At 50.5% G+C, this 12,327-nt stretch overlaps 1 protein-coding gene across 1 annotated transcript; it reads left to right on the forward strand.

Annotated features, from left to right (window-relative positions):
* Window positions 1-535: 535 nt before the first annotated feature.
* LOC103801313 (zona pellucida-binding protein 2-like) lies at window positions 536-6,807 on the forward strand. The gene is made up of 8 exons (XM_009073722.1): window positions 536-557; window positions 781-861; window positions 1,669-1,794; window positions 2,121-2,282; window positions 3,990-4,208; window positions 5,387-5,472; window positions 6,036-6,213; window positions 6,707-6,807. The coding sequence occupies exons 1-8, from the start codon at window positions 536-538 to the stop codon at window positions 6,805-6,807; spliced, it is 975 nt and encodes a 324-aa protein (XP_009071970.1).
* Window positions 6,808-12,327: the final 5,520 nt, after the last annotated feature.

Raw genomic sequence — 12,327 nt, forward strand, 5'->3', positions numbered from 1 at the left:
CTATGGTGTCTCCATAGTGCCCTAGGGTGTCCTCATAGTCCACTGTGGTGTCCCTTATAGTGTCCTCATAGTCCTTTATGGTGTCTCCATAGTCCCTTATGGTGTCCTTATGGTGTCCCCATAGTCCTCTAGGGTGTCCTCGTAGTTCCCTACAGTGCCCATTATGGTGTCTCCATAGTGCCCTGTAGTGTCCCCATAGTCCTCCATGGTGTCCTCATAGTTTCCTATGGTGTCTATATAGTTCCCTATGCTGTGCTCGTAGTCCACAGTGGTGTCCCATAAGGTGTCCCTGTGGTCCCCTATGGTGTCTCCATAGTCCCTTATGGTGTCCTCATAGTCCTCTATGGTATCTTCATAGTCCACTGTGGTGACCCATAACATATCTCCATAGTCCCCTAAGGTGTCTCCACAGTCCCTTATGGTGTCCCCATAGTCCTCTATGGTGTCTTCATTGTCCCTTAGATTTGTCTTCATAGTCCCTTATGGTGTCCCCATAGTCCCCTACAGTGCCCCACAGGACCTTCCCCAGAGGGAGATGAAGCCCCTCAGAGGGGACAGTGTGTGGTCTAGTGACACCTCACTGCCCCCAGACCCAACCCTGGGACACAGCACTCAGGCAAGGCCATCCCAGTGTGCCATGGCCTGAAAAACAAAGCCCAAATCCCAATGATTTCCAGCCTTCCTGGGGGCTTTACAGTCAGATTTTAGAGCCTCAGAGTGTCCCTTCAGAGGACACCCATTTAGACTGAGCTCTGACATTCCAATTCCTCCTCCCTACAGTGAGAGCAGAACCGGAGGAAGGAGAGCGTTCTATCCGCTTCATTAGAAAGAATGAAATCTATGGTGACACCAGGCATGAAGGTAAACTCATCTGGTTGATATCTGTACTTGGTTGTTCTGTAATTTGGAGTTCTAAGATCATTATGTAGCACCACTACACATGGAAGCGACACACAGTACCCGGGGAAAGGGGATGGGGGTAGAAATACAGGATGAAAATCATAGAATCATAGAATCATCCGGGTTGGAAAAGACCTCTAAGATCATTAAGTCCACCCCTACCGTGGTCACTAGACCATGGCACTAAGTGCCACATCCAGTCTCAGCTTGAAAACCTCCAGGGATGGGGAATCCACCGCCTCCCTGGGCAGCACATTCCAATGCCTGAGCACTCTCTCAAGAAAAAAACTCTGACTCAGAGCCAACCTGAACCTCCCCTGGCAGAGCTTGAGTCTGTGCCCTCTTGTCCTGCTGCTGGTTGCCTGGGAGAAGAGACCAACCCCCACCTGACTCCAACCTCCTGTTAGGGAGTTGCAGAGGGTGAGAAGGTCTCCCCTGAGCCTCCTCTTCTCCAGGCTAAACATGACGAACTGACAAAAATTTAACATCCAAATGTGGGTCCCATTCCAAATCTGTAGCATTTTGTGCCCCTGCACCACATTTTGTGTGAGGGACACTAGTGTCTCCACACAGTCAGCACCAGCCACACTGTGGACAGTTCCAGAATGTTGGCTAAGAGGAAATGGAGATTAAAGATCAATCTTACAGTTTTTAAGACCAAGAATGAAAAAAAAAATATTAAAACCCCCTTTGAATCTACATTTTTAATGAGAATGTTGGTGGTTTCATTCCGTGTCAGCATTTCACACCCCTGACTCTGTGTTGCAGTGAACGTGTACGTTAAGCTGTTCTCCAACAGCCCATTCCTGGTCTGCATGGATTTGGCTCTTTCTGAAGAACAAATAATAGATCCCAAGTACCTGTGGATTGGTCCAGATGGAAAAGATTTGAAAGGTTAGTCCCTTTGCTCAGACTCAGTATTTCCCTCATTTCTATTCACATCACCCTGCAAAAGGAAGAGGAGTTCAAAGAGTCCCTTGGCCCTTTGTCAGCTTTTCCCATTAGCTCTGATATTGGATTCTGTTTCTCTTCTCCCCGTAAAAGATCCAAATGCTTGAGATACAGGAAAACTTGCAGTACATCCTTAAAGTCATCAATTTTACATCATTCCAGGCTAACATGAATCCCTGTCATTATGTATAAGAACAAGATTTCATCTTCCAAAGTTCCAAAGGCATCAAAACCTGAACTTTCCCAGTAATCTAATACTTCTGTTTCAGGGCAAATGTATGTGCACATGGCAGAGACAGGGAAGCTGATGGTGAAGGGTTTCAGGGAGTGGATGTCAGGTGCCTACACTTGCACTCTCTCCTACCAAATCATCAAGACTATGACACAAGGAGAAACAGAAGTGGTTATGGCCTATAAATTCATGGTTTATGGTAAGATGGTTAACTTAGGGGGAAGCATGTGACCTTTGCAAGTTGGTGGGGTTGGGAAGGTCATGTTCATGGAACTGTTGGAGCAAGTCCAGAGGAGGCCATGAAGTTGACAAGAGGACTGGAGCATCTCCCCTGTGAGGACAAGCTGAGGGAGTTGGGGCTGTTCAGCCTGGAGAAGAGAAGGTTGTGTGGAGACCTCAGAGCAATTTTTCAGTATCTGAAGGGGCAACAAGGAGGTGGAGAGGAATTCTGTGTTAGAAACTGCAGTGACAGGACAAGGGGCAATGGGTTCAAACTGAAGGAGGGAAAGTCTAGGTTGGATGTGAGAAAAAAGTTCTTTCCTGTGAGGGTGGTGAGACACTGGCACAGGTTGCCCAGGGATGTGGTGACTGCCCTGACCCTGGTGGTGTTCAATCCAGGCTGGATGAGCCTTGAGCAACCTGATCTAGTGAGGAGATGTCCCTGCCCAGGGCAGGGGGTGGGACCCGATGATCTGTAAAGTCCATTCCAACCCCTAAATTCTATGATTCTATGTTTATTGCAAGACATGATTACAAACTAAACCAAAAAGAACAACAACAAAAAAAAACCACAAACAAACAAAAGAAGGAAGATCTTGTCTCCTGTGGGAGATCACCAAACCAACCACAAACCAGTGTGGAATTGACCCTCTGTCCCTGCTAGAGCTGCTCTCCAGCCTCCTCCCACCTCCAGTCACCACCATCCCCTCCCCACCCACAGCACAACAGCCCCAAGATGCCTGGGAAACACTTCAGTTCTGGAAAAAAATTAAAACACATCAATTTCTACACCATCAAGTTCACTTCTACACTGTAATTTCATGGGATTGGCACAATCCAACCCACTGCAGCTTTACAGACATGTGGGTTCTGTGTTACTTCACCCCCTTTTTTGTACTACTCGTTGTGAGCCGAGTCCCCTCTAAGCACATAAATTCCTGGGCATGTCAAACCCAAATGTCTCTTAGTGTTGGGTCAGTTCTGCCAAGGATGAGTTTGTCCTGTCACCACTAACGACTGAGCTTCATTTATGTGTTTAACTTGCATCAGAGATTATCCAGCCACAAAGAACTGTGATAACCATAGAATCATAGAATCAGCCAGGTTGGAAAAGACCTCCAAGATCAAGTTCAACCCCACCATGTTTACTAGACCATGGCACTAAGTGCCACATCCAATCTCAGCTTGAAAACCTCCAGGGATGGGGAATCCACCACCTCCCTGGGCAGCACATTCCAATGCCTGAGCACTCTCTCCAGAAAAAATCTCTTCCTGATATCCAACCTCTTCTCTGGACCTGCTCCAGCCCCTCGATGTCCCTCCTGAGCTGAGGGCCCAGAGCTGAGCACAGGATTCAAGGTGTGTCCTCAGCAGCACCGAGTGCAGGGGCAGAATCACCTCCTGGTCCTGCTGACCACACTGTTCCTGCTCCAGCCCAGGATGCCATTGGCCTTCTTGGCCCCCTTCACCAGCCTCGTTGCTCTGCTCTGGACCTGCTCCAGCCCCTCAATGTCCCTCCTGAGCTGAGGGGCCCAGAGCTGAGCACAGGATTCAAGGTGTGGCCTCACCAGCACCGAGTGCAGGGGCAGAATCACCTCCCTGGTCCTGCTGACCACACTGTCCCTGCTCCAGGCCAGAAGATCCAACCTGTGATCACCCTCCAAACTGACCTCCAGTGCTCTCCCAGCCTACAGGGAAGCTGACCATGCCTACCTGGTGTTTGTTCGCTTCACCACGTCCCAGTGCAACCTCAGAGCCAACGACTTGTTCTTCGAGAAGCTAAAGAAGATCCTGAACCAAGTCATCTCCCACCTGACCTGTCAAGTCACTGAGTCCTCGTACAAGTGCCACTCCGTGATGACACAAAAACTTGGCCTCCAGCACGAGCTCTTCGTTAGGTTTCAAGGTAACAGTGTTGGTTTGGGAGCGTTTGTTTTACAAACCACCTGCGAGTGCTCTAAACATCAGCTGAAATACACCAGAGTCAGGAGCTCCTCCCAAAGCTGTTCCCTGGGTTTTTTGGAGTCCTGTATTTTTTGTCGTTACCCACAGATGGAGCTAAAACGCAGTTTTCGTGGGGAGTTTAGTGTGGAATTTCTTACGGCCTTGGCGAGAAAGGTTGTTTCCAAGGTTGGGAAGGGTTGTTGGAAGTTGACAGCCCATAAGATGCCTTGAGTTTTCCACTAGTGTCACTGCAAAATGGTCGTGTTTAGTGTTTCAAAATTTGATTTTTACTAAGTCTGGGGCCACTCTGGTTTTAGAATCATGGAGTGGTTTGTGTTGGAAGGACCTTAAAACTCATCCTGTCCCACCCCTGTAATGACCAGGGACACCTCCCACCAGCCCAGGTTGCTCCAAGCCTCATCCAGCCTGGCCTGGAACACTCCCAGGGATGGAGCAGCCACAGCTGCTCTGGGCAACCTGTGCCAGAGCCTCAGCACATCACAGGGAGGAATTCCTTCCCAATATCTAACCTGAATTTCCCCTTTTTCATTTTGAAGCCATCCCTGGCCTTGAATTTTTCACTTGATCCTAGGAAACTGCTCAGAGGTTTAAACAAGAGCCTCACAGGTTCCTCATGGCCACACTGAGGTGGTTTAACCTTGCACACAGTGAACTCAGCCTTGACGTGCAGATGGTTCATCACCGAGGGAAGGAAGTTACTCACCAATGCTCTGACCACATTCTCTCCTGTATCTCTTCCCATCATGTGCCAACAGTGACCATCCAACAGGTCATGGAACAGTTTTGTGGCTGTTTTCCCCTCAGTAAACTCAAGAAACATCCAGGACAAACTGAGGGCTCAAAGATTTCTAACTCTACATAAAACTTAAGCCCCACAATTTTTGTTGGTTGACCTTTGACTGTTATCTGGATCAAAGCAGTAACTGCATAAACCACCAGGACCTAATCTGGTGTTTTCCTCTTTTACATGTGGGATTTTTTTCCCTTTTCATTTTTTCCCCTTTTACATGACTTTTTCCCCCCTTTTACAAGGGTCTTTCCCCTTTTACATATATCCTCTTCCTTTTCATGTGTTTTTTTCCCATTTTACATGTGTCTTTTTTTTTTCTCCACCCACAGTGACTCCCTTTGTACCAGGATGGAAAGAAGTTTGTTGCCTGGGTCCTTATGACTGTGAGGATGTGACAAACAAGAGAGCCCGAGAGGTTCTGTGTCACCTCATGTCTCCTCTGCCTCTTCAGCCCCCACCTCTGCCTCAACTGCTGCAGATGTGACTGGGACTAATCCAGCTTCACCCAGATTTTCTGGGATTAATATCGTAAATGACAATTCAGGGATTTCAGATCATTCAGTTCAGGATGAAAAATGGGTTTACAATTCAAATTGATACAAATAGCGTAAGAAAAAAACCCCAGTTTAAAACAAAATGAGGCTCATTATTTCCTTTATATTTGCTCCTAATAAGGATCAACATTATTATTATTTCTATTAATGCTTTGAATTTCCAGTTCTCTAAACTGAATCTTTATGATTTGGGTAACGAAATGTGATTGAAAGCAAGTCTACCATAGCCAGTTTCTAAAATCTGTTCTCTCTGGCTTCTAAACATTAAATCCTGGGGTCAACTCACATCCTGCATCCCCTGCACCTAAGGAATCCTCCCAGCTGAGGTGACACTCAATGTGTGGCAATCAGGACCACAAAGCCTTCACTGATCCTTCTACATCAACCCAAACCAACTGAGCCTGTTTTCATTCTATACTTTTAGGCAACAGAGCGGGTTGAGAGGTTTTTCCAGCAGCAGGAGGATGTTCTGAAGCAGGAGTTCCCTGTTGTTCCCACCATTCACTACGTGGAGAACAGCTTCTTCAGCAGTGCCATAGACAGCTGCAGACCAGGCTTTGGGAAGGACCAGCTCAGCCACCAGGGCTGTGCCAGCTGCTGCGGTGAGTGCGGCACGGGCTCGGCCCCACACAGCTCGAGGCTGCTGGCCACAGCTCCAGGGAGGATGTGGGAAGTACTGGGGCCAAAAGCATGGATATTTCTGTCCATGCTTTGGGAAGACATCCACATTGTGGACTAAAAGCACTGATAGGGACAAGAAAGGAGCGTGTGGAGAGTGTCAGTGTGCTCACCACGGGTGTAACTGCTGCCAAACTGAGCGAGTGGGAGCACCGATGTGGGTTTTGTTCCCTCCCAGCTCACTACTGAGTGACAATCCTCAGACTCCAGAGCACACAAGAAGCAATTCCCTAATGGAAGGGCTGCTGGAAATCTCTTTGTAAAGTTCTTTCGCAGGGTGTGGGGTTGGGGGGTTAGCAGAGGCTCAACGAGCTGGGGAAGGGAAGGGGGAGATCATGGAAAGGCATGTGGGGTGTCTGATGGCCCTGCCAAGGTAAGGGGGAGCTGACTGGAACCCCAACTGTGTTCTCTTCCCAGTGGTTTGTGGCCCTGGAACTTACAGCCCCAACAACGAGGTGACGTGTCGGATCTGCGTGAGGCCTCAAGTCAGAAAATATGGAGCAAGGTCCTGTTATTAGAGCTGGAAACCAGGGAGCAGCTGTCTAGGAATTCCTGGGCTTGGGATGTTCCTTTCACTTTAGCTGCCAATCCTGAAATGCTCAGTTTCAAAACGTTCTCATCCATTTACTCCTAGATTTAGTGTTCAGAGACCCTTTAGACTGGAAAATGTTGCAGTGTTCAGGCAAGGAAAAGTGATTAAGTGGGGGAAAAAAAGGAAGTTTGTCACGTGGCTTAGTGCAGAATCTGTTTTGTGGTGGTGACACCAGACGTGCCACAGCTTTGTGCTGCTCAGAGAACACAAAGGAGCTGCAAACAATTCCAAGCAGGATGTGGCAGGTGGCTGTGGTGGGGTCATGAGCCATAGTGACACGTGCCAAAATCTCCATGGGCAATTTCTAGCAGATATTAATTGGAGTATTTAATCTCTGAGAATTAAAAGCTTTCATTTTCCTGCCCTTTGTTTTGCCACATTTATTTCTCTGTTTCTGACATATTCCAGCCTGGCCACCCGAGTGGAAAGGGAAATCAGGTCTTAGACAAGAGAGAGTAACAAATGACACAGCCCAGCAGTCAGGAGGGTCAGGGAGCAGGTTATGGTTCTCTCCTTGCCTGCTGCTCCCCAGAAAAAAAGAGGGAACAGCCCTGGGGGAAGCAGAGAGGCTGCAGAGCCTCTTCCACCTCCTCCTGCTGCATCTTCCCTCCAGCTGCATGGGAGCTCGGCAGAGCCCGGCTGGCTCCAGGTGCTGCTCCAGCAGATGATCCTCTTACACCAGCTGTGAATTCCTGACCACTTCACCGGATGATACCAATTGCCAAAGCTCTGAGCTCATGGGAACGTTGTCTTCCTGGAAAAACCTCACCCCGATCCACTGTGGAGGGTTAGCTGCTGGATCTGCAGTGATCCATCACGCTGCTCACTGAGCAATGCCAGGAAAGGTTATTTTACCTCTGTCAGGAGCTTCAGGAGTAACTCCAACTGCTCCCCATTCCCATCACAGGCCCTGGAGCCTGCTGGACTGGCTGAGCCTCTTGAGACAGAGTTCCAAGAACATGAGCTTTTAGAGCTGCTTTTCAGCTCTTCCCTGTGGGACTTTTTACCTTCCAGACTCACTTTGTGGAAGGACAGCAGAGAACTCACCTTAACCCCTGCACACACACAGAGCCACAGAACACTGTATCCAGCTCCCCAGCACAGAGCCATTCCTTCCTTTTTCCACAAAGCAAGCACCTCCCACCCAACACCCCCAACTTCTTACGGCATCTCGACATTCCTTGGTGGGTATTCATCCACAAACCCTCCCGATTCAACCCAGTTTAACTTATGCAGTGTGACAGGAACACAGCAGGCAGCGGCACGGGCACAGACCCCGCTCCGAGCTCTTCAGAGTCATTACTTATTAAATACCGAGGAATAAAGTGAGCTGTAACGAGCATTTCCCCTGCCCCTGGGCTGATTAACCTCCTGCCAACTGGACACTGAGCACAGCTCAGGCTGAGGCAGATGAAGCAGCCGAGCTCAGCGCTGCTGCCTCGGTCTCGTGGCCTATTTCGGGGCAGAGGAATTGCCACATGCATCAATTATGAGGGGAAAAGCAGTGAGGAGGTACTAAGTGCCATGGAGAGTCACAAATGAACTCTACTCCCTTCTCTTCCTCGAATCCAGAAGCTCTTACAGTGCCTCAACTTCTTCAGTGGGTTCGAACTGAAAGAGGGAAATTTAGATGGGATATTAAGGGAGAAATTCCTCCCTGAGAGGGTGTTGAGGCACTGGCACATATTTCCCAGAGAAACTGTGGCTGTTCCACCCCTGGAAGTGTTCCAGGCCAGGTTGGATGGAAATTTGGATGGAATATTGGGGAGAAATTCCTCCCTGTGAGGGTGATGAGACACTGGCACATATTTCCCAGAGAAATTGTGGCTGCTCCATCCCTGGGAGTGTCCCAGGACAGGTTGGATGTGGCTTGGAACAACCTGAGCTGGTGGAAGGTGTCCCTGCCCATGGACAGCCCATGGATGAGCTTTAAGGTCCTTCCAACCCAAACCATCCCATGATTCTAAAAGAAGAAAAATAGGTCAAACATTTTAATGTCACATTGCAGAGGAGTTTGTGTCAGTAATTCTGTGGAGGCTCATGAAATAACTGACAGGAATTGGCTTCCCTCTGACCTTTCCTGGGTGAAAGTCTCTGCACGCAGCCAGAGCTCCACGCCTGGGAGGCAGCTGAGCCCTTTACTGCTGACACCATCCCTCACACCTCACTCCCTTCCCTGTCACACCTCAGGAATTACAAACGGCTGTGATCAGCTCTCACCTCACCTCACCTTTTCCCATCCCTCTCTACCTCCCACAGCTGCAACAGCTCACGAGGAACTGTGAGATCCTTCCTCTCCCCTTTAAATCCTCCTCAAATGCTCCTCTACTGTTCTGGTTTTCCAGGAGGAATCACAGAAACCTGAGCTGCACCTGATGCTCTTGGTGAGAGGTGGAGAACCCCAGTCACCCTGCAAGGCTCTGCCTTTTGTCCCCCCACTTTAACCTGCCCCAGCTCCAAGGACCATGACAACACCTCAGGAGCCTGAGGAATCCTCACAAATAACACACTTAGAACTCCAAACTTCCTGTCCCCTTCTCTTCCCAGACCTCCAGGATCTCAGCACGTACCAACAGCACACGAGAGCTCTGAAACATCCCCAAATGACAAGGAATATCCTGCCAGCTGGAAGCTGTAACCCATTGTTTTCCCATCAGAGCTGTCTGGAACAACCCACTGGAGAAACACCCAAGGAAGATGTGTCCAAGCACTGACTGCAGAGCTGAGAGTGATGATGGGTCGTGTCTGCCGAGTGAGGTGACACCTCCGGGTGATGCTGACACCTCAGCTCCGGTGGGAAGGATGTCTTGTGACTCCCTGCAGCAGCTTTATTAACCCACAACGGAGCTTTTCTCTAGATTTAAGCCAAGAGGAGCTGAAGGAATCACAGAGCTGCCTGGGACACTGGTGTGGCACAGCTTGTGGCCTCCTGCCTGGCAGGTGATACGAACCTGGAAAAATACCTGGAAATATGATGTTTCCTTCTGAGAGGGGAAACCTTGAGGGTCCTACAACTTTATTCACAGGTGAAATCTCATTTTAAAAGAACAGGCATTGGGAAATGAAGCCTGGCTTGGATGAGGCAGGAGATGGAAAGACACCAGGGATTCTGGAGGGGAATGTGTGGCTGAACCACTGAGCTCCAAACCACAAGCACAGGAAGAGCTGTTGTGATTTTTAGCTCTGGTTCACCTTCCTACCCAGTGAAATCAAATTTCCTCCTGTCCAAGCCCAGTACCCACATGTCCTGCTCAGCTGCCTCCCAGAACCTCCAGGATCATTGGATTAGGGAGTCCTGTGCAGGCAATGTCCGAGGATGATTCACTATTGGCAACAACGTGGCTGGACACGGGATATTTTTGGGGGGTGAAAATGACTCAATGAGGTCCCTAAGTGACGGGCTGGTGATGAAGTGTAGCCCAGCTTTAATCCCAGTGTAATCACTGCCATCAGGCCTAATTATCGATAAATATTTTTCTAATTGTGGAAATTAAACTATTAAACCTCCTTCCTTCCCTCCTGGAAATCTAATCAGGATACACACTGGGGCTGCCACTGCAGAACAGGCTGAGAGAAACAGAGCTTCACCCTCCTCCCAAAACACCCCCCAGAGCCCCTCCTGCACCCCAGTCCCACTGACAGGGTGTCCACTGGTGTGGGATATTCCAGGAGCTTCCCAGGAGCATCACTGTGCTCCTGGGAGGGATCATGACCAGGCAGGCACAGAGTCATCCCCACCACGAGGATTCAGGTCGCAAATCTTGCCCCAGTGACACATTTCCCTCCGCCCTGGTGAGGAGGAACAGGCAGTTAATGACCCTCCTGGTGCAGACACAGCTCCTTGGGAGTTAATAAGGGAGATTTAGAGTGTGCTGGAAGCTGCAGAAGGAGGTCAGGCTGCTGAGCCTCCCGTGGCTGATCCTGCTGATAAATCTACATCAGGAAGCGAATTACCCAGAGATGAGTATTAAAAGGGATGATTCTAATGCCTCACTGAAGGAGAAGTGTTGACACTGAGCCCCTCACACCCACCGATCCCGGCAGGATCTGGCCTCAACACTTCACTGCTGGGAAGAGTTGGATGAGAAAAATGCCTCCTTGGGATTTGAGGCCTCTGGCAGGCTGCACTCCCCTCTCCCCAAGACCTCCCAACATCCCAGTTTGGCCACAGCACCCCCTGGAAATATCCCTATCATCCCACTTTTTCTGCTCTTCCCCATTCCCTGCCACACCTGGTGAATATCCAATAGCACTAACAGCCTAAATCCAACACAATTCCATCTTTCCCAAACCAAGTTACCTCCCCAAAGTTTATTGCTGATTTTATGAGGTTGAGAATACATTTTATCCCCACATACATCCATGTGGGGATCCAACCAAATTCCCAGAATCCACACCCTTTTCCCCCTTGCTCATTAGTGTGGGCTGTGACGAGCCTGGTGGTTTCCATCTGAATTCCACAGGCAGGATCCGGGAAGGGCTGGCCCCAGGGGCTCAGTGGGGGACACCAGCAGCACCCCAGGGAGCCACGACCCCACGGATGGGGTGGCAGCAGGGCCAGTGTGTCCCAGCCCTTCCCAGCTGCTCCCGGAGCCGCAGGAGGAGCATCCCTGGGGAGCAGCAGGATGGGGACAGCAGCCATCTGCTCGGGAGCCTGGGGTCTGCGTCTGGAGTGACAAACAAGGTTAATGTCCCCCGAGCAGGAGCTGTCACTCTGTGTTAGGGCCTGGGTGTCACCTCCCACGGCACAACGCTCCGTGTGGATCACACAGGGAGAGGCACAGCAGACCAGGATGGGGGTGGCTGGAGTGTCCCGCTCCCCTGGCAGTCATGGTCCTGCCCCATGTGCCAGGGGATGCTCCAGTGGGGACAGGAGGGCAAGGAGCAGAGCAGGGCCCTGGCAAACAGCTCCACAGGGATCAGCACTGTGCAGCGACCTGAGCCGAGCCCTGGGGTGTTCATTACTGAAGGCTCAGGCAGGGTTACCGGAGGGACCAGGTGTCCTGTTTCTGTGGGCACCAGCACGGGGAGACATCAGCTGTCACGGGCACCTTCGTCCTTCCTCTGCGGCCACGTTGTCACCAGTTGACCACAGACACACGCCAGGCATGGGCTCCAAAGTAAAAGCCAACTTTATTGTATAAAGTAAGAAGTAAAAGGTCCCTCAAACCACACGTGGATGGGTCGGGTGGTCCCCCCGGGGGGAGCAGACTGAGGGGGCTCAGTGGGGTCCCCCCCAGCCTCTGTTCTCTGCAGCTGCTCTCGAGGGGAAGGAGCTGCCGTGGGGCTGTGGGGACACCCCTCTGGGAGCTGGGGCAGAGGTGTTTGTGCGTTGCAGAGCTCCTGGTCTGCGCTGGGATTAGGCACTTGTGGAAGGCTCAGGCGCCGATCCCGGGCGGCTCATCCCACGGCTCCCGGTGGCACTGGGGCACGAGGGGATGGGCAG

The sequence above is a fragment of the Acanthisitta chloris genome, unplaced genomic scaffold (assembly GCF_000695815.1).
Source record: "Acanthisitta chloris isolate BGI_N310 unplaced genomic scaffold, ASM69581v1 scaffold35834, whole genome shotgun sequence".
NCBI lineage: Eukaryota > Metazoa > Chordata > Aves > Passeriformes > Acanthisittidae > Acanthisitta > Acanthisitta chloris.